The sequence below is a fragment of the Microtus oregoni genome, unplaced genomic scaffold (assembly GCF_018167655.1).
Source record: "Microtus oregoni isolate MIOR12 unplaced genomic scaffold, Mior012 000011F_ref0000422, whole genome shotgun sequence".
Taxonomy (NCBI): domain Eukaryota; kingdom Metazoa; phylum Chordata; class Mammalia; order Rodentia; family Cricetidae; genus Microtus; species Microtus oregoni.
Window position 1 is genome coordinate 18,043,666 of NW_024543070.1, and position 19,463 is coordinate 18,063,128.

Below are 19,463 nucleotides of genomic sequence, written 5' to 3' on the forward strand. Positions count from 1 at the left end.
CTCCTCCTCTCGCCTCCTCCCCATTGCTGATGGGAGCAATGAAGGCTGCCACCCCAGAGGAGATAAGGGTAGCCAAGGTGGAGTGAGACACTTCAGTCGGGGACCACCGCTGGGCAGGAGTCAGAGACCCTGAGAGCCCCAGAGCAGGGACTCCTCCTAGTGTCCCATCCTGGAAAGTCAGTGTGGAGAGTGCCTTACAAAAGAGGTTTTTGCATTTAAAGCCAGCTTTCTGGACACCGTCCCCTGATAAGGGAGCAGTACATTCATTCTTTTCATTGTTTCAGACAAGCCTGATCCATCAGGTTGGCAACCTGAGAGCCCAGCCTTTCTCCCTACAGCTGTTCCCTGCTCCCATCCCTCTCCGGCTACATCGCCCTGAAGTTCAAGATTTATAGTTTAGGCTGTCAAAGGTCTGGAAGGCTCCTGCCACAAGCAATAGCTGACAAGGAGGGGAACATGAGGGAGACACCGAACATTTCTAGACACAAGACATGGCAGCCTTTATAACATCCCAGGCCTGGGAACAAGAAGGAAGAGCGTGGAAGCCCAGTTCCTCCTGCTCCCCATATACACAGCCACCTTCTCGGAGCTCAGAAAATGACAGCATCTGGAAGGTGTCATTTCCCTGAGTTCTCGGGTCCACAATAAGAGTCTGAGCAGAGCAATGGATACAGGTTCTCCCTCCTAAGCCAATTCTTACACCAACTTCTAGTCCTATGGTGGAGCTCCCCAAGAGGGAGACAGGGGTGGGGCAGGGGTCAGGTCTTCCTCCAATGGAGAAGTTCTTTCTTTCTCTTCCACCCCTCCAAAATAGTGAAAAACCGGTTGCCTGGCTTTTGTAGGTCTTCCAAGAGTGTGAATGCAGAATCACACTGGGCGGACTGTCCAGCATGGCTTCCCTTTTGCCTTGTTGCCTGCTAAGAGATCCCCCCCTAGATCTTCCCTGCCCAGGCGTCCTGCAGATCCTAGTGACATGAAAGAACATGAAGGAAGTGACCCCTGGGCCTCACGGTGGTCTCAGTGGGTCACTAGTCCATGTCTCTCGTATCTCCAGTGAGCACCACTCTGTCGTCATGGTCGGGACATGCCCGGAAGTGCAACGAGACAGCCAAGTCCTACTGTGTGAATGGAGGTGTGTGCTACTACATCGAGGGCATCAACCAGCTCTCCTGCAAGTAAGTGACCTGCAGGGGTGGGCACAGGGCCGAGAGCAGGGGAGGAAATGTTGGGGCAGAAGTGGAGGGCTCTAGAAAAAGTGAGCTTCCAGTTACTTGGAAATGATCCCCAAGGGGCACAGGCAGGGTGGTTTATCCACTTTCGGGTCCTTTCTGGACTTTGGAGATATGTGAGTTCTAAGGGGTGCATGGACTCCTGCAGACCCAGTTTCCTAGGCTCTCAATGCCCTGTCTCCCAATATCCATCTCTTACCACCCTGCAGGGAGGTGGGGGTACCCGTCTAAAGCACTGGGTGTTTTCTCTCTCTCTCTCTCTCTCTCTCTCTCTCTCTCTCTCTCTCTTTCTCCTCTTTCCCCACCATTTTGTCTTTCTTCCCCATCTCTAAGCAACTCTCCAAATTTGTCCTGGGTGAGCATGTCCCAACTGCATCTTCTTCTGTAGAAAGAAGCCTGGAAGAGTAAGGCAGGAGACAGGCTGTAGAGCCCTTGGTACCTGCGGATCTCACTTGTGTTATCTAGGGGAAATAAGGGTCTCCCCAGATCCCAGTGCCAGCCTCAGATCTGGCTGTTCTTCCTGTCCCGGTGACCCCCAGTGGCCAATCCTGCCCTGAGAACTGCTTGTGCCATTTTAACCCATTCAAATCTCTATGGAAGGTAGGGACTTCAGCAAGGACGCCACCATGGGAATGGCTCAATGGAGGTGAGGGTGGCACCAGCAGGAACTTCAAGGAGCTCAGAGCCCCACTATCCAGGCAGCACTCAGGATAAGTGTGAATGAAGCCGCCAGGAAGTCCCCGCGGGTCTTCTGGGCGATCCGCCTGCATGTGCTTGGAGAGCAACACAAACGTGATGAGCAAAACTCTGGCCATATCTTAAGAAGGAACAGGAAGGGGGTCTGGTCAACAACTTGGATTTCTCAAAACAGCCAGTGCCAAGGGTCCCAGACTAGGTGCCAAAGCTGCCCCATTCCCATGGCATCTGGACAAAGGCCACCAAAGTATTGCTAGTTCAGAAAGAGGGTTTCGACCTCCCGATAGAACTCCAGGTTCTCCTGACTCTGACTACCCAGGCCAGATCTTGACCTTTCTAAGAATATGACCCTGGAGAAGAGGCTGGGACTTTTAAAGAACCCTCTACAGCTGATAGGGTCCCAGTGTCCCTGTCTCCTCCCACTCTCCCATGGGACAAGAGAGCTTGGTGGCACTGCCAGACAGAACTGTGGGCCTGGCCCCAGCTGGCCTCCTCACTGACTTCCTCCATGGTCCCACCCTTCACCTGCTGTCACCCCCTCTCCACCCTCCTTCCTCCTGAACCCCTCAGGGAAGTTCCAAGAGCAACAAAAGGTTCTCCAGGGAAGTTCAAGGCCTGGCCTTGGCTTCTAAGAGGCAGCCATAATCGCAGTTCAGGCCCAGGGAAACATCCCAGCCTTACAAAAGCTCTGAGCTCTTTGGAACAGACTATAGAGACTCACAAAGTTCCCAGCATGCCTCACAGAGACGTCCCAGCCCTGACTCCCCTTCCCCTCTACCACACCAGGCCTTCCTCTTCCCTAACCCTTGGACCTCTGACCCTCCAAAGAATCCAGCATTGTCACTGAAGTTAGCCCTGGCTGCAGGCAGGGAAGGCTCTGCACCCCAAGACAGGCACAAGGACACCTAGGTGTCCCCAGAACCCAGGTTCCAGGATGGAGTGCAGTGTAAGAAAGGGAAGGAGAAGACGATGGCTCCCAGGGGAACCTACCAACACGACTGTGCCCCCAGGAGCCAGGGAATAGGCCCTGCTACATTTGAAGGAGCAGGGAGAGGCATCCGAGCTTTAATGAACACGAGGGTGCCCTGTTTCCTCCCCCACCCAGGCCAACTGGGTCTCAGATGTGATAATGGCACCCAGAGCCACTACTTCCATCTTTGCCCCTCTGGGTCAGCGCCAGTCAAGGCTCCATAACCCACTTCCCTGAACCCCTTTGTCACATGCAAGGGACATCCCTGGCTGGGCCTGCAGTCTTGGAGCTGTGCTGGAGAAGGGCAGGGGGAGGGGGCCGGGCAGAGCCCAGAGGCCATTCTGAGGGTGGGGAACTGGGTGGGAAGGGGGGCAGGCCTCTTGGGGTTTCTGATATCACCTGGATGGAGAACAAAGGAAAGACTTTAGGAAACGGGACTCACGTCTACCATTTGTGCTGTTTGTTTACTTTTTATTTTGATTTTTTTGCATTTCCGCTTAGCTTGGATAATGAAACTACACTGGTCAGTTTCATTCCAGTTTCTATAAAACTCAGTTTTCCTTCCTGGTTTTCTTACACTTGTTGCTGTGTATTGGTTCAGAGCCCCCCCCCCCCCTCCCAGGGAGTGTTGGAAAGCAGGCAGGCACACTCCGTAACCCTCTTGTTTTTTCTGGAAGTCAGTGCCAAAAGAAACAATGTCACTGATATTGAATTTTGTTTTCAAAAAGAAAACTTAAGGGGACTTGAAAATGGGGGTCTAAATCAAGGTGACTGTCCCGTCTGGGCCAGACAGGGACCTCCACACTTCCTCTTGCCGTTTTCTCCTCTTCTCTCCGTGTGTTTGTTGAGCACGGTTGGTGCGTGACTCTTGGGGACTGGTTCAGGGGATGATGACAGAACAAGACTCTCTTTCCAGCCCTGTGCACATACCAGTGGCATGCCTCCCTCTCCCATCAGCTCATCTCCCCCTCCCCGGCTTCCCCACCCCATCCCACCCCATCTGCCTGCTCATCCTCACCCCATCTCCACCTGCCCTCGTGAGCTCCGAGACCCTGGCTCCCTCCAGCGCCTGGGGCACGGCCTCATCCTTCATCCTTCCTTCCCCAGGTGAGGGCAGCACACATGGCATTATCCCCAGGCTACCAAAAGGAGAAACTGAGGCCCGGGAGGTGGGTGGGGAACGGGGACAGCAGAGGTCCTGACCTCTCTGCCACCCCAGATGCAGCCCATGGGCTCTCCTCTCTGCCCTTCTCTCGCCCCTGCTCTTCTCCAGCCCCGGGTTCAGACCTTCTCAGAGCCAGAGCTGATGCCTGTAGGAAGGTCAAGGAAGGCTTGGCCTGCCGCCCCTTCCAGCCCACCCCGTTTCCCTGAACTTCACAGGGTCATCCCTGTTTGAGTGGGAGCCACTAGCCAGTCACCAGCCAGCCACTCGCACCCAGTACAGACTCCTACCATGCTGATAAAGGGAAGCAGCTGGCTCCTGCTACCCTGGTCTGGCTGCAGGGCAGGAAGGTCAAAGGCCCTGCTCACACCTAGAACCTTCTCTAAAGAAGCTTGAGTCTCCACACACAGAACTACAGAGAGGAGTAGGAGTATCCAGGAACCCCTAAAGGATAGCACTGGCTATCAGTCCTTCCCCACCCTGACCACCCTATCCCCCAAGGCCTTTTCTTTATCCAGCAAGGAGGAGCACCCATCTCACAGACAGGTGCAAGACTAGCACCAGAACATTGCACAAATACCATAGCACATTCGTGTTGTGGACCAGTCAATGGTGCCACCTGGAATTGTGCAGACAGTCAGACTAGTCCAGGCTGAGTATGGGACAGAGACACAGGGGTGTGTTTATAGTTATCACTGGTTTCCAAGACTCATGGGACAGCAGCCCTGATGTCAAATAAGTTCCTCTTTGTCCCTTTCTGCCCCTGTACCCCGCTGTTCTTGCACACACACACACACACACACACACACACACACACATTCGTATACACTGATTTCCCTGGCAGACAATGAACATAGTCAAGTCTAGTCCTTTTCTGTTACTTTGTAGAATCCAAGAGTCACTTTGGCAACTTCTGGGTCTCTATCCTTTATTCCCAAAGGTGATTCCGTTTGAAAAAGAATCACTTAGCCCGCTTCTAATCCTATTCCCCACACAGTGGGCCCAGGAGCAAAGGAAGCAGAGCTGAGCCTGGCTATGGTCAGTTGGGAAGCCCCAGCCACTTCCTCCATCTTCCTGGGCTAAAATGACTAGGGACAAGTGTCAGGGATCAGAGGGATAGAAGAGGAGCTCCTCCCCTAAGCCACCCTATTCAACAGGGTAAACGTGCATTGCTGTGCCCAGCCCTCATAGGCAGACCTCCAAGTGACCAGGCACATGGGCACCCATGCTCCATCACTACAATGTCCAGCTCTCCCTCCTTCCCCGACCCGGGGAGATACCACAGGCCCAAAGACAGTCTGGCTTTGTGTCTGCCTGCCACTCCCATTCCCCATTCCTCCAGATTAGAGGCCACAGAGTTGTCATGATTATCTGTCATAGCCAATGGCTAGCATCTACCCTAAGGCCAAGGGCCCTCTTGTTAGGTACAGTAGAAGACTAAGGCAGAAAATCCTCGCCTCTTGAGGAAGTCTAGGCTGACTAAGGTTGCACAGTAACCTGGTACTGAGGGGTTACTGCTAATGGAGTCCCCCTAGCTCCTAGGGGAATGCAGAGCAGGGCGACAGAGACCTGTTTCTAAAGAGAGACATGCACAAGGGTCAGTACAGCCCTGTCTGTGGGTTTCTCCCTAGGTAACTGGCCTTCCTGGGGTTCAGGAGAGAGTACAGGACTGGGCATGTCTCCTAGAAATCTATGAAACTGGGACTTGCTTAAGGGGAGAGGTGGCAGCCAGAGAACAGAAGGAAGTGTACCTTGCAGGCATGACAAGGTCAGGAAGAAGGGGGTGGATGGGTGGTGTCTTGAAGTGGCAAGGAAGGCAAGCTGCAAGGAGATCTAGGCCAAAGCCAGGCCACAGTGGAAGAACAGGTCTCAAGGAAAGGGCAGGCGAGCCCCAGCTAGCTTCTAGCCAGCTGCTGTACAGAACAGACCTCCAGGGTCCCCCCCGTTAGGCTGCTCCGACCTCCCCCAACACCAGGTATCTGGAAGGTAGCCTTGGTACACTGGCAATCGCACCTCTCTCCAGCTTCCCCTTTCCCCACATCTACTGCTTTAAGGCAACTTCTCCAAACTGTGCCCTGCAAGGGTTCCCCTAAAAAGTGCCTTCTGTTCCAGGCCAGCCAGAGCTACAGCACGAGACCCTGTCTTCAAATACATAAACAAAGCTTCCTTGGTCAAATAAGTTTGTAGAGTTCAGTTATTATCTCCTACAAAGCTTTTCATGACCCTTCCTATGCTAACAGAGACTACAGGAGCCCTGGGGGATGGATTTCCCACACATATTGGCACACACATCCCTCTTTGAGAGAACAGATCAAATACCTCCTAAGTCCCTTTAGTCATGAGCACACAGTGTGAGAACAGCCTAGCAGAATTCTACTTTGAGTTTTCTGGGAGCTGTTCCATAGAGGAGGAAACCTGCCCAGAGTCCCAGAGAGGATCCTTCCGCAGAGCCTCGAGGAGTGACACCAGGAATTTGTATCCCATAAGTCTGGCTGCCTGGCACCCTGAGGCTACAGTTCTGGCTTCCTGGGGCACCAGGCAGGTAAGAAGGAAAATTCCCCAACCAGTAGGACAGTTAGTTAGTCAATAACCCACCCACCTTCCCCCACCCAACTTCCCTAACTCATCCTCCTCCCTGCCCCACCCCACCCGCCCCATCCCCAACAGAGCCACATGGATTAGAGCGTTTGTTAGAGAGGACAGAGCCCTCCACCCAGCCCCTGACTCCAGCCCCTTCAGCTACGAGTGTGACCCCAAGTGCCTGACTTGGTTTTCTCATTCATCACTGCGCACTTTGATTTCTAACCTTAGCCTCGTGGATGATGCCAGTTTGTTCTGTGATTTTTCCCCTTTTCCTTCTCCAGATGTCCAAACGGATTCTTCGGACAGAGATGTTTGGAGAAACTGCCTTTGCGATTGTACATGCCAGATCCTAAGCAAAGTATGTTTGAAGATACAAACACAAGTCCCCGCTCCTTAGAAAGCGCCGGGTGCAGTCCCCAGTGCAGGGCGTAGGGTCAGGGGTGTTGGTTGTTTTGATCTCCGGCTGTTATGTTTTGTTTCTCTTTTCTTTTTTGTACTTTGGTTTGTTAGTTCTTTTGTTTTGTTTTTGTTTTGCTTTGTTTTTCATTTTTTGGCCTAATCCTTGGGTTTAAAGTTCAGGGCTACAGGTAAGGGGCAGAGCGACAAGGCCAGGACAAATGGTAACCGTGGCGAGGAACCTAGCTGGCATTGGCAGGAGCCTGTGCCGGGGTGTTGCAATGCCTGTGTCTTGCTATCCTGGCTCTCTCTTTCTGGTTTTCTTTCTTTTGGTAGGTGTCCTGTGGGATACACCGGGGCCAGGTGTCAGCAGTTCGCAATGGTCAACTTCTCCAGTATGTTTCTTTCTTCTATTTCTTTTCTTCCCTGGTGACTGGCAGTCTCCCCATGTGGGAGGGATGGGGACCTTACTTATCAAGACTTGGCGGGAACAGGGGTGTCCTGAGCTCCTCTCAGTCCTCAGTGCTTACCAGTAGCCTCTGCAGAGGAGACGATACACCCGTCTCCCCGCCCAGCCCCATAAGTCGCCTGTATCACCTGAGAGTTGTAAAGCTGAACTCTCTGCAGCAGCAGGGCCATGTCCAGGCCTCTCCTCTCTTCTGGGATCAGGCAGCCTGCCAGATGGGGGAAGAGGCATTTGCAGAGCCCTCCCTTACCTCTGGTGCCAGGCTGCTGATGGGCCAAGCAGTGAGTGTGTGCATGTTTCTACGGGTAGGCTTGAGAGATTAGAAAAGGTTTTAAACGTCTGTCTTCTGGTATGGCCAAAATGGTTGGGGTTCTAGGACCAAGGCGGAGGGCAGAGTGGAAGAGAGCAGCCCTAGCAATGGTTCCCATGGATGCCAGAGACATTTGTATGGTTACAGGAGGAAGTGAACTGGGGGCTGCCGCAGATGCTAACGGACTAAGGAGAATCTGGTGACTCCTCCCAAAACCTGTCTAGTCTGAACACTATCCAGGATCCCATCTCCTTTCTTTCTTCCACACCGGGAGAAATCTGGCTAGAATAGTGGCTGTTTTCCTTGGCGCCCAGGAGCAGTTCCTTCAGGCACCACCAGGGGGGGTGGATGGAGCAATTAGCCTCTGGAGAGTTCCAGACTTGGTTTGGATCCCTGTGGTCTGTTGGCCTTCAAGACCAGAGCCATGTTACCCATCCTATTCTGCAGAGCAGACTAGTACCCTCTTTTTAGGGAGGACATCTAGGTCCTGCGAACAGTAAGGAACCAGAGAACCCAGATGACATTTGAGTGTTGGGAAGGAAAACTCCATAAAAATACCAAAAGGGAAACCCAGGAGCTACTAGGCAGCATGTCAGAAAAAGAGTTTTAGAGTTCGGGTCTCAGGGTGGAAAAGCAAAGCTCACAATTGTCCTCAGACCCCAGACAAAGCCCAGACATCTATCTACTGCCTTTAGAAGGAACATTTGGGCCCCAGAAGGTGAGGGCTGTTGACCCAGAGAGTCACCTCTGTCTATAACATGAGACAGGCAGTGTTCTCTTCAGACCCTCTAGTCACAGGCCACGGGGAAGAGCGGATAAAGACAGAATGTGTGAGCAAGACGTATAGACCAAAAGAATTCGCTAAAACTCAAGCTCTGGGAGAATTTCAAAATCAATACAGCCCATGTGGAGAGCTCTGGGGCAAGGGAAGAGACTTCTAAGGCTCCAGGAGAAGCCAGAGCAGACAGGCAAGGGTGGGCCTGCTTAGAGAGGCACTGGGGGGCCAGTTCCTTTCCACCCTTGGCTAAGAGCCTCCACAGCTTGGGAAATTGTTCTGGACAGTCCCAAGCCAGCCCTAGCTCAGAGAGCAGCAGAGCCTCCAGATCATGGGCTACTATGCAAAGTCCCTTGGCCAGCTACATCACATCAGCCTAGCCTGTATCTTCTGGGGAGGTCAACAGGACCCTCAGATTCCAAAAGAAAGCCTGCAGCTGCAGTCCCCAGCTTCCTGCCTGTATCATCAGTACCACACAGGTGCCTTTATATAGAAGATTCCTGTTCTTCAAACACGTTCCCTGAAGGCCTTTATGATGCTTTAGTTCATAACGAGCACAAAGACATCCACCATCCTGTGCCCCCTGAAGCCCTCAGCTGCCCATCCAGAAGGACCGGTACCTAGATCCCTAGTCCTGGGCCTTATTTAAGTGTTCTGGATTTGTTCTCTCGTCTCTAGACTGAGGATAGCGACATCTAGGCCTGGACGGCAGCAGTGAGAATGAAATGAACTGATGCACTCGAGGGGCTCATCCGAGAGCCTGCCTTTATCACCTGAGGGCACTGTAGTATCCCTCCCAGCTATAGGTGGTGGGGAGGAGGGCAGGAAGAGGATACCTCCCTGCATTGCTGAGCAAAGCGTCTGACCCTGCCACCTACCCAGACCACCTCAAAACCAGGCAAGATTTTGACCCCAGTAGCACTTTCACCCCAAAAGCACTTTGAAGCTTCTCCCACTCCAGGCCGCGCCCTCCTGAAAGGGAAAGCTGGCCCATCTGTATCCCACATGTGTATGACCACACACTCACATGCATGCAAACACAGGAGCACATGCTCACATCAGCACATACATCACTGTCTCCTCCTCCAGGCACCTTATGACTGCCATTGGTTATGTCCGAGACAATAAATTTGCATATTTCCTAAGAAGCCTGGCCCTGGTGGAAATCTGACATCCAATTTACTGGTCAATATGAACATTTCTGGCCTGAGGCTCAGTGGTACCACACCATCCTGGCTAAGTGCCATGCAAAAATAAACACGAGTAGGTGATTGCTCTCCTAACTGCAACAGACACAACTGTAGATCCCTCAGCGCCTGCCCTTGACCTAGTGACTGGCCAAACTTTCAGTGGCTTCATCAATCATGCAAGCCGCCACTGGCTCACCTTACCATGACACCAGGGAGCTGCTGTTGACTCAGTTTGGTTCCCAGAGCAGTGACCTGGAAGAACGTTCTCAGAGGGCTTTGAGAGACTTGCTTGCTTCTCCAGGTGGCCATCATCCTCAGGAATAGTCAGGCAAGGCTGAGCAGGAATAGCCATAGCTTAGACCCGTGATCCCTTTCAGTAACCCTCCTGATTTCCTGCATCACCTTGAGAAAGTACCATGGCACTACAGGGTACCGGCTGCCCCTTAGACTTCACCAACTTTGTCTGAAAGTGACCTGAGGACCAGCACTTGGAACCTGCTGAAACTGGTCTGCTGTCCCTCGGGTAAGCATGGCAGGACATCAGTAACATGCTCCCAAGTGCCTCCAAGTCCTAGGCTCCAGGATGAGAACCTCTCTGTGACCCTTTGATCCAGCCAAAGAGGACCCTGAGCTGCAATTAGGGCTCCAAGCAGTCAGGGCAAAACTGAAAAGAAGCCAAATCCTCAACACCTCCCCAGCTTCAGAGTGGCAGAACTGCAGAGGGCTTGTGTTTGAAATGCTGGGATCGGCACTTCCTTGATGTGGCCTCAGCACAGAACCGGTTGGGTCAAAACCCCAGAATCTTCCTCAAGATTCTTGGGATCAGGACCTTCTTGGTCTTTGGCTCAGAGCCACCCACACTCCCGCTCTTTTCCAAATACAGAACCCTCTAGAATCCCTTTCAGAACGCACAAAGAAGTGGTGCGGATAATGCTCAGGGTGCCCTTCTTCCACAGAGGAGAAGCCCAGTGACAGGCCTGGGTGACTGATGTGGAAGTCAGTGAGGGAGTGTGCCCAGGCAGGTGTGAGCAGGGGCCCTGGCATACACGTGTCTTAACCTCCTGTTGGCTAGGCCTGCTCACATCTGCCTCTGTATACTGGCACTTTGAAGAGAACACATCCACATAGCAAGTTAGAGACCCAGGTCTGTAGAACAGGACAGGCTGTGCCTGAAAAAGCAAGACAAGTCTTTAAAACGTCACCAAGATTCCTGGGCTCCCACCCAGATCTCCTCCCATTGGACAGAATGGTTCTGAAGCACAGCCAGGTTTTCAGACCTTCCAGGATCCCATGGCAAGGCCTGATCCCTGCATCATAGCTGAGACACTGAGATCAAATAGGTTGGCCATCTCTCAGAGTCACGGACAATGGTGACTGTGACTGCCAGCGCTGACCCTTATTTAACCTCTCAATGTTGTAAGCATCCACCTTTCAAGGGCTTGAACTCACACATTCAGGCAATGACCTCACTTCCAACACTGTAATTTGTCCATAGTGTAAGAAGTATGCGTGCTCCACAGATGAACTCACTCTTTCTGTGCTCTCAGTTGGAGATGCTCTCCTGAGTAGTGAGAAGGGTTTGGGTACCACAGCCCAATCCTGGGAGCCCAGGTATATGGGATATCAAATGGAGCAATGACTTGCTTCTTGGGGTCTTCCCTATCCCCATTGTTCTCCCCTATGACATCAAAGCTCTGCACTCAGACTGCCAGGAGCTCTGTCAGGCCAGCTATGGGCTCGTCCAGAGACATGACACATTCATTTTGAACAGATGAAAAGGACCCCCAAGAATGAGATAGGGGTAAGGGCAAACTGACTTCAGGAGGGCCTGAGGATGCTGAAGGGTTGGAGTTAGAGTCAGGAAGAGGGCATTGGGCACTCTTCCTTGAACCCCACCCCATTGGTCCTCTGCTCCTAGGGGACTTTGCCAACTGATTCTTGCACCTATGCCTTCTCACCAGGTACTAACTCCACTGCTCACCTCCAGGGAGCCTTCCCTGCCTGTCAGTTCTAACATGGCCTCTCTCTTGCCTTCTTGGGGCTCTCAGGGACTAGGGACCAGGGAAGGAGCTCAGGAGGCCAGGAGGGGGCACTACTAACCTGCTTTCATCTCACAGGCTGGCTGCCCAGTGTCTGAAGAGTTCTGACCAACGTTTTCTCTCTCTCTCTCCCACCCGCCCCTCCTCTCATTCTCTCCCCTGCCCCCGCACTCTCTTCTGCACTGCCAGAGCACCTTGGATTTGAGTTAAAGGGTATGGCACCTGATCATCGCTCTGCATCATCTGCACAGCTCCCCCCCACCCCGCCGCCTCTGATGCCAGGATCGCGGAACTTTAAGCTTCCTTTCCTCCCAAATGGAAAGGGGGCGATTCCGAAAATTTCCCTGGCCTCACCAAGATGCCCTAGCATAAATCATGTTGATTTAGAGCCAGATAAGAAAATCACATGAAGAGCAGGGTACCCTGAAGTTCAAACTGTGCCTGGTGCCCAGTTAGCACCCGCTGCAGGGGAGGAACCTGCAGGGACTAGCCCTCCCAAGCAGTACAGCCTATCAGCAATCACACCAGGCTACTCGAAGGGTCTGTAGACAGAAGAAACCTGGTTTGGGGAGCTATGCAGAGAGGCAACTTTTTCCATCTCACACTGGTCCTCTTTCCTTGCTAAATCCATTTCCACTGCTTCATATTCTCTACACCAGGCTAGAAGCTGACAATGTCCCATTTGCTCCTGTCCCCGCTTTGTGGTCTGTCTACCCCATGCTCTGCCATCTGCTTGAGGCTTTCAGTTCTCTGTGACTGCCCCTCCAGTGGCATGTAGTGTGTATGTGTATCTGCGGGCAAGGCTGCCTACCCTCCTTTCCCCTACCACCCTCCCCAGAAACTTCCATGTAACTCCCTACATCCCCCACAGTCACACACTGCCCTTTGGCCTCTAGAATACTACCTGTGTGGACGAGACTTTGAGGAGGAACATTTTAAGCTTTCTGGGCTTCGTCTTCAGCCTAGGCCCAAGTGTCCTGGGATGTCACAGCAGCAGACACGCAGGGCTCAGGAGTGGTGGGAATGCTCTAGTAGTAGTGATGGGAACACCAGAGACAACAGATACGGAAAGGCAGCCCTGCGGAGGTCTTAGCTCCCCAAGCACCTGTCGGTTGCTCTCAGTGGAAGGCAAAGTCTGTATGTGAGTGTCTGTCTGGGTCTCGGGGAGGAGGGTGGAGGCTGGGTACACAGGAATGAATCTGCAGGTATGTGTGGATGGATTCTGTTGGGATGGGAGAATGGTGATGTCTGGCTAGCAGTGTCTCAGGACAGGCCTGGGGATACAGAAAGGCTGTGGAATGTCTGTGTTAAGCCCAGAGTATTTGGTGTTGAAACTGTCAGCAGGAGGAGGTGTAGGTGTGTGTCTGTCTGGGGCCAGGGAGTGGGGATGCACTCACTCATTTAACCAAAAAGCTCCACTCAACACCAGACCTTACCACATATAGCATCCCTACCCTCCTGGAACTGCATTCAGAGGAGACAGCAACAAATGGGAAACACTGTTGACAACTGACACAGAAAAAATAAATAATAAAAGAAAGTGAGTTCCGGGTTTGGCTAGGCTGCAGTAGAGAACTACTGTAACTTACGATCAAGAAAAGGTGTGTCCTACATGGTACCATCTGGCAGCCAGCCCTCCAAACACCTGGGGAAGAGTGGTGAAGGCGGGGACACAGTACATGTAGGCTTGCATTACTCAGTGGACAGAGATGCTGCAGCTGACTCCAAGCACAACAGACCACAGACAAGATCCAAAAGGAATGTGAAACTAGGTAATCGGGGGCCTTGAAAATACAGGAAGCCCTTGATTTTTATGCTTGTAATGAGCACCCATCGTGTTTCTAAGCAGCAGCAGACTAGAATGAGCTACGTTATTGCTGGTACCTGCGGAGCATGGGGATGAGTCAGGGTTAGAAGCGCAAGCAGAAAGGCCTGCCTGCCAGAAGATGGCCATCTCTAGTTGAGGGGGGCCCCCTCCTGGACTACAGAGGCAGTAGTGAAAATGCTCACTGGTCAGATCTATGCCTCACTTCAAAAGCGATGGTGAGATGACTTTTGGATGGACCAGAGAGGTGGGAAGAGAGGGAGGGGCACGTAGAGAAGCCTTACTAATGATATGGGCAGGCAGGTGTGGAGAAATCTAGGCTACTGGGGTTTCGACTGACCGTAGTTTGGCTGGGCATGGCTCATAGATATTGAGCCGAGAAGCAGGGAGAATCAGGGCAGGAGACGGAAATGGGGAATGCATACCCATAGGACTGAAAGTCTATCTAGATGGTGCCAAGAAAGAGTGGAGGAAAGAAAGAGGCCTGGGAGTCTTGGTTCGTTTGGCATGGGTTAAGAGAAAGAAGCAGCCATTGTAGAAAAGTCAGGCCACCAAGGAGCAGTTCACCACCAAAGTTCCGGGGCACCAGGCCAAGTGCCAGGGCTTGATAATGTGGAAGCTGTTTTGTTTTGTTTCGAGACAGCGTTTCTCTATGTAGCTACGGAGCCTGTCTTGAAACTCGTTCTATAGACCAGGCTGGCCTTGAACTCACAGAGATCCACCTGCCTCTGCCTCCTGAGTATTGGGATTAAAGGTGTGCGCCACCACAGTCCAGCCAGTGGAAGCTGTCTACAACCATGAGCAGAGTGGTCTCCAAGAAGTGATGGAGACATTGACTGGGGAGGCCTGGTAGATTAACAGAGTAAAGCTCAGTGGACAGAGATTGGTTAAACTCTGGCTGAATGTAACTCAGTGTGCTTGGGCATGCATGTATACCCATTTCTGTAGCATGTGGTCAGTTGTGTGTGCAGATTCACCTGTATGAGCGTCTGTGACTCCAGGAGCCATAGCTTAGATATGTGAGTATCCGGAAGGTTTGTAGCTCTGAGGTTGCTGGTGTACACAGGAGGTAACATAAATCTGAGAGATCAGGGACAGTTCTCAGAGCTCTGCCAATCACAGAGGGCCTGCCTCTACTTATCACTGAACTGGTAGCAATGAAGGTGGCAGTACCAGCCAGCAGGTCTGAGTAAGGTGGGCTCGCTGAGATATCGCCTGGGCTGTAGCCAGTGCTGTTGCCTTTTCCTTGTCTTCCTCCTGGCTTTCTCTGTTTTAGAGGGGCAGGGGTGGCCATACCAGGCACGGAGGGAAGGCGAACAGTTTGGCTCAGCCTCACCTAGCTCGTTAGTGAAGGTGGGGCCTGCTCCTTGTGCACACAACATCCCTGCATGCTTAGTGGGGCTTTGCTGTCCCTGGTAGGCCTCTCCAGCAGACAACAAGGTCCAGTGAGCCAAGGCACTACCCTGACCAGACTGTGGGAATGGAGAAAGGCCTTTCTTTCCATACCCCCTCTAGGCCCAATATGCTGTGTTCCTGCTTCTGGCCCTAGCACGCCTCCTAAATCTGGGCCTGATGTCCTATCACCACCCCTTCTTAGGGAATTGGGGTGCCTGAGCAAGGCCTTTGCCCTGGGCCTCTGTTCATTGCCATGAGGAACAACCCTCTGCTGGGCGGCCATGAGCAGTGCAGGGGTGCTGGTCAAGGTGTTGCCTCCCCTCTACTGTGGCTTGGAACTTCACTCCTACTCCATCCCCTCCTCCATCCCCTGCATTTCCCACTCATGTGCACTGGGCAGATATGGGGCTTGGGGAGGGGTGACCAGGTGTAGGGGGAATCTGAGGGGAGTCAAGGAGAAGGGATGGCAGGAGGGGCCAGAGCCTGTGCTGAGGGCGCCCACAGCTTGGGAATAGGGAGGTCATATACAAGCATCTCCATGGGCTCTGTTCCTGCTCTGCCCCTGCAGAGGCTGAGGAGCTGTACCAGAAGAGAGTCCTGACAATTACTGGCATCTGTGTGGCTCTGCTGGTCGTGGGCATCGTCTGTGTGGTCGCCTACTGCAAGACCAAGTAAGTGTTACATGCTCAAGCCGAGAACAGGCCAAGCCAGGGGGTAGCCTCCAATATGTTTTTGTGAGAACAGAACTTTTTCCCTGTACCTACTCTGCCCAGCCTACAGCTTCCTGTTCCCAGTAGTCTCAGGGCCTCTGTGGCTGTAGCTCTACGGGACAGGCACAGGGAAAGTCTTGGTTCAAACCCAGCTCTCCTGTCTCCCACAGGACCTGGAGCAATTGGGCTATCTCAGGGCAGGTCGGGGCAGCAGCTGGGAAAGCTGGGAAGTGTAGAAGAGGGCAAACTGAAAGATAAGCCAGAGAGGGCAGCCCAGACCGCTCAGAGCAGAAAGGCAGGATCAGAAAGAGTGGGTAGAAACCAAAGATATCTGGGATTCAGGTGCCTCCATAAAACCTTGATATGAGACTTCAGGTGGTGTGGAGCCAACGAAGGCTGGGGTGGTGCAATATTTGTTTAGATCTGGAAAGTGAGCCTAGACAGTTACCATTTCAGAAGCTGAGTCCCTGGGTCTGGACTCCTGCTGCCCTACAGATGGGGCTGAAGGTCCTGCTGACCTCATCTTGGATGGAACCTGAACCAGAAAGGCAGGGAAGGAAGGAGGAGGAGGGACTGGGCCAAAGATGTAGAGTCCGGGAACTGAAGAAAGAAGTGCCAGTTCTGACCGGCTGCATTTCCTCCTTACTGCTCTAAACTTTCAGCAGCACTGACACTCAGCCCAGCCCCGTGAGCAGGCTCCAAGCAAGTGGCCCCAGGGCATGTTTGGCTTGGGACTTTTTGTTGCTGTTTGTTTGGAGGCAGGGTCTCACTACACAGCCCCGACTACCCTGGGTTCCACAGAAGTCCCCTTCTTCCACTACATCTTTGCCTCCAAGACATGTTTTTGAAGCCCCTATCCTCATTTGGAGAGCAGAAGGGCTTTCCCCATGAAGTGGCCTTCAGGCTAGGGCCTAAGGAGAGAAGACACAAACCAGTGGAGAGGCTGGAGTGTAGGGCAGAATGCTGCCCAGGATCCAATGCTGGCTGTCCCAGGAAGCAGCAAGCTGGGTGGAGGGAGGCAGCAAGAGGCAAACCTGGGGCGAAAAATGGGATATTGACGAGCAGGGAGAATTAGAGCCATAGGAGTGATAATTACAGTTGTATATGATAAAATAATTTTCTGAGCATTTATTATGTATCAGTATATGGGAGTCCTACTGGCCTGGCTCCTGAATCATAGCGTTCTGTTTTATCTTCTTTATAAAACTTCCCTGGAAGTGACCATTCATTTACGTGTTATTTACTCTCCATCTCCCCTCCTGGCCTCAGGCTGCATGAAGCACAGACCATGTTTACCTCATCTGTTCCAAAGCAGAATCTGGAACACAGTAAAAACCCAATAAACAATTACTAAACAGATGAGGGAGGGAGGGGCTAGCGCTGTGCGAGAGTCATTTATGGGCTTTCTGTGGTCAGTGGTCTTTGGGATGGTAAGGGGTTCTACATTACAGATGGAGGCAGAAAAATATCTTCATTTAAAAAAGAAGAAAAATATCTTTATGAACCCCAGAGCTTTGCCACACAGTACAAAGCGATGGGGTTATGTGCATTGCCCAATCTCCCTGGAAGGACAGCCAGGGAATTCCGTCCCTTTGGGGGAGCCATGCTAGGCTCACCTATCCTCTCCCTACGTAGAAAACAGCGGAGACAGATGCATAACCATCTCCGGCAGAACATGTGTCCAGCCCACCAGAACCGGAGCCTGGCCAATGGGCCCAGCCACCCTCGGCTGGACCCTGAGGAGATCCAGATGGCTGATGTGAGTGGTGTTCCCAGACCTGCCCCCCTCTTAGCTCGCTGGATAGCAACCGTCTCTGGCTGGAAGCATGGGCCAGGGCAGTCCTGTGTGTCGGACACCAACTCACCAAGGACCTGGCTTCACTCTGCTCATTTCCATAAGGAAGAATGGGGGGGGATTGGTTGTGGGGGCCATCACTGATCCACCATCAAGTCACATCTCACTCAGGGGGTCACCCTTTAACCTAGAGCTTGGTGCTCATCACTTGCCCCCCCCACCCGTGAAGGGAGCCTATCTAGTCTCCATCGCTAACTCCTCCCAACTTTCTGTCCATTCTAGTACATCTCCAAAAATGTGCCCACCACAGACCATGTGATCCGGAGGGAAACTGAGACCACATTCTCTGGGAGCCACTCCTGCTCACCTTCTCACCACTGCTCCACAGCCACGCCCACCTCCAGCCACAGGTGAGCAGCAGCAGGGCCCACAGAATCCTGCTGATTCCTGTACTTTGTCATTCAATCGTCCACAGCTAGTTGATATCTCCTCGTGTGTTTGCATACCGATCACAGTCCACCTGACTCTCCAGTACTGGGGCAACCTGCCCGCACACACACAATAGTTCCTACAGCTAGAAAAATAACAAGGCTGGTCCCTCCTTCCATGGAGAGCTAGCTCCATGCAATAGTCAGAGCCTTTGCATACTGGCCTCTGAGGCTGGGATCCTGAGGAACGGCTAAAGAACATGGAGGTGGCAGTGTCCCAGCTGGGGATGTTAGTGGCAGGAGCAAAGGAAGGAGCCTCTACACATGGCAACTCACCAACCACAGGATCCCAGCCTTCCTTATCCCATGATCAGGGTTGAGCACCTGTGAAACTCCACATCACCCCAGAGCAGAGAGGACAGGGATCTAAGGGAGCCACAGAGGAGCTGAAGAACTAAGAGCAGGGTGGCTATGGGACCTCACACCTGCACTAGAACAGCTTGCCCTTCCTGACCTATCAGCTCACTCTATCTGGTTTTCCCAGACATGAGAGCCACACGTGGAGCCTGGAACGTTCGGAGAGCCTGACCTCGGATTCCCAGTCAGGCATCATGCTGTCATCAGTGGGCACCAGCAAGTGCAACAGCCCAGCCTGTGTGGAGGCGCGAGCACGGAGGGCAGCGGCCTACAGCCAGGAGGAGCGGCGCAGGGCTGCCATGCCACCCTACCACGACTCCATAGACTCCCTGCGTGACTCTCCGCACAGTGAGAGGTCAGTTTCTACTACCCCTTGACTGAACCCCACCTTGGCTAGAAAGTTGTCACTCCCAGCCCAAAGCTGACCCTTAGGGTGCCTCAGAGGCATCGCCAAGAACCTCAAACAAGGTCCCAGAAAGGTTAGGGGGTCTCCTGGGATTAGAACTATATCTAGCTCAGTGGATCCTGGCTGGAGTGACCACATAGTTTATCCTATCAGGGAACGTTAACAACCACGCAGAAGCATCAGGGACAAAGAGGGTTGTTCCATACACCCAGGACCCAAGACTGTCTGGTTCCCAGTATCACCTCAGCAGAAACAGAAAGACGCCAAGACCAAGGAAATTAGAAGCTAGGAAAATGGTTATTTTCAAGGGTACTCACCAGAGGGCAAGGACATAAGCCAAGGGTGATCTCGGACTGTCAGCATCAGCACCCCAAAGGCATGGCTGGGATCCTGAGAAGCCCATGAACTAAGGACCAGGACGTTTCTCTTTCCCTGAGCCTGGCAAGGGTGCTCAGTGGCAAATAAGCTTGCCCACCAAGCCTGGCAGTCTAAGTCTAATTCCTAGAGTCCACAAGGTGGAAGGAGAGTACCAACTCCCACAAGTTGTCCTCTGACCTCCAGACACACTCTGTGGCACACGTTTTCACACACACACACACACACACACACACACACACAGGAAATTCCCTTCTTCCCTGACTCCACACCAGGAGTCCTGGGAACGAGACCCC

General features: G+C 52.7%; 1 protein-coding gene across 2 annotated transcripts in view; it reads left to right on the top strand.

Moving 5' to 3' along the window:
* Positions 1–19,463, top strand: part of LOC121453281 (pro-neuregulin-2, membrane-bound isoform-like) — a 184,950-nt gene that overhangs the window by 159,682 nt on the left and 5,805 nt on the right. Inside the window, exons 4-10 of one of the 2 annotated variants that reach the window (XM_041659914.1) lie at positions 1,055–1,175; positions 7,373–7,431; positions 12,006–12,029; positions 15,605–15,707; positions 17,382–17,505; positions 17,824–17,951; positions 18,514–18,741. In XM_041659914.1, coding sequence (XP_041515848.1) covers positions 1,055–1,175; positions 7,373–7,431; positions 12,006–12,029; positions 15,605–15,707; positions 17,382–17,505; positions 17,824–17,951; positions 18,514–18,741 — 787 coding nt within the window. Of the gene's footprint in view, positions 1–1,054; positions 1,176–6,921; positions 6,999–7,372; positions 7,432–12,005; positions 12,030–15,604; positions 15,708–17,381; positions 17,506–17,823; positions 17,952–18,513; positions 18,742–19,463 lie in introns of both variants that reach the window. The other variant, XM_041659915.1, reaches the window with a different exon arrangement.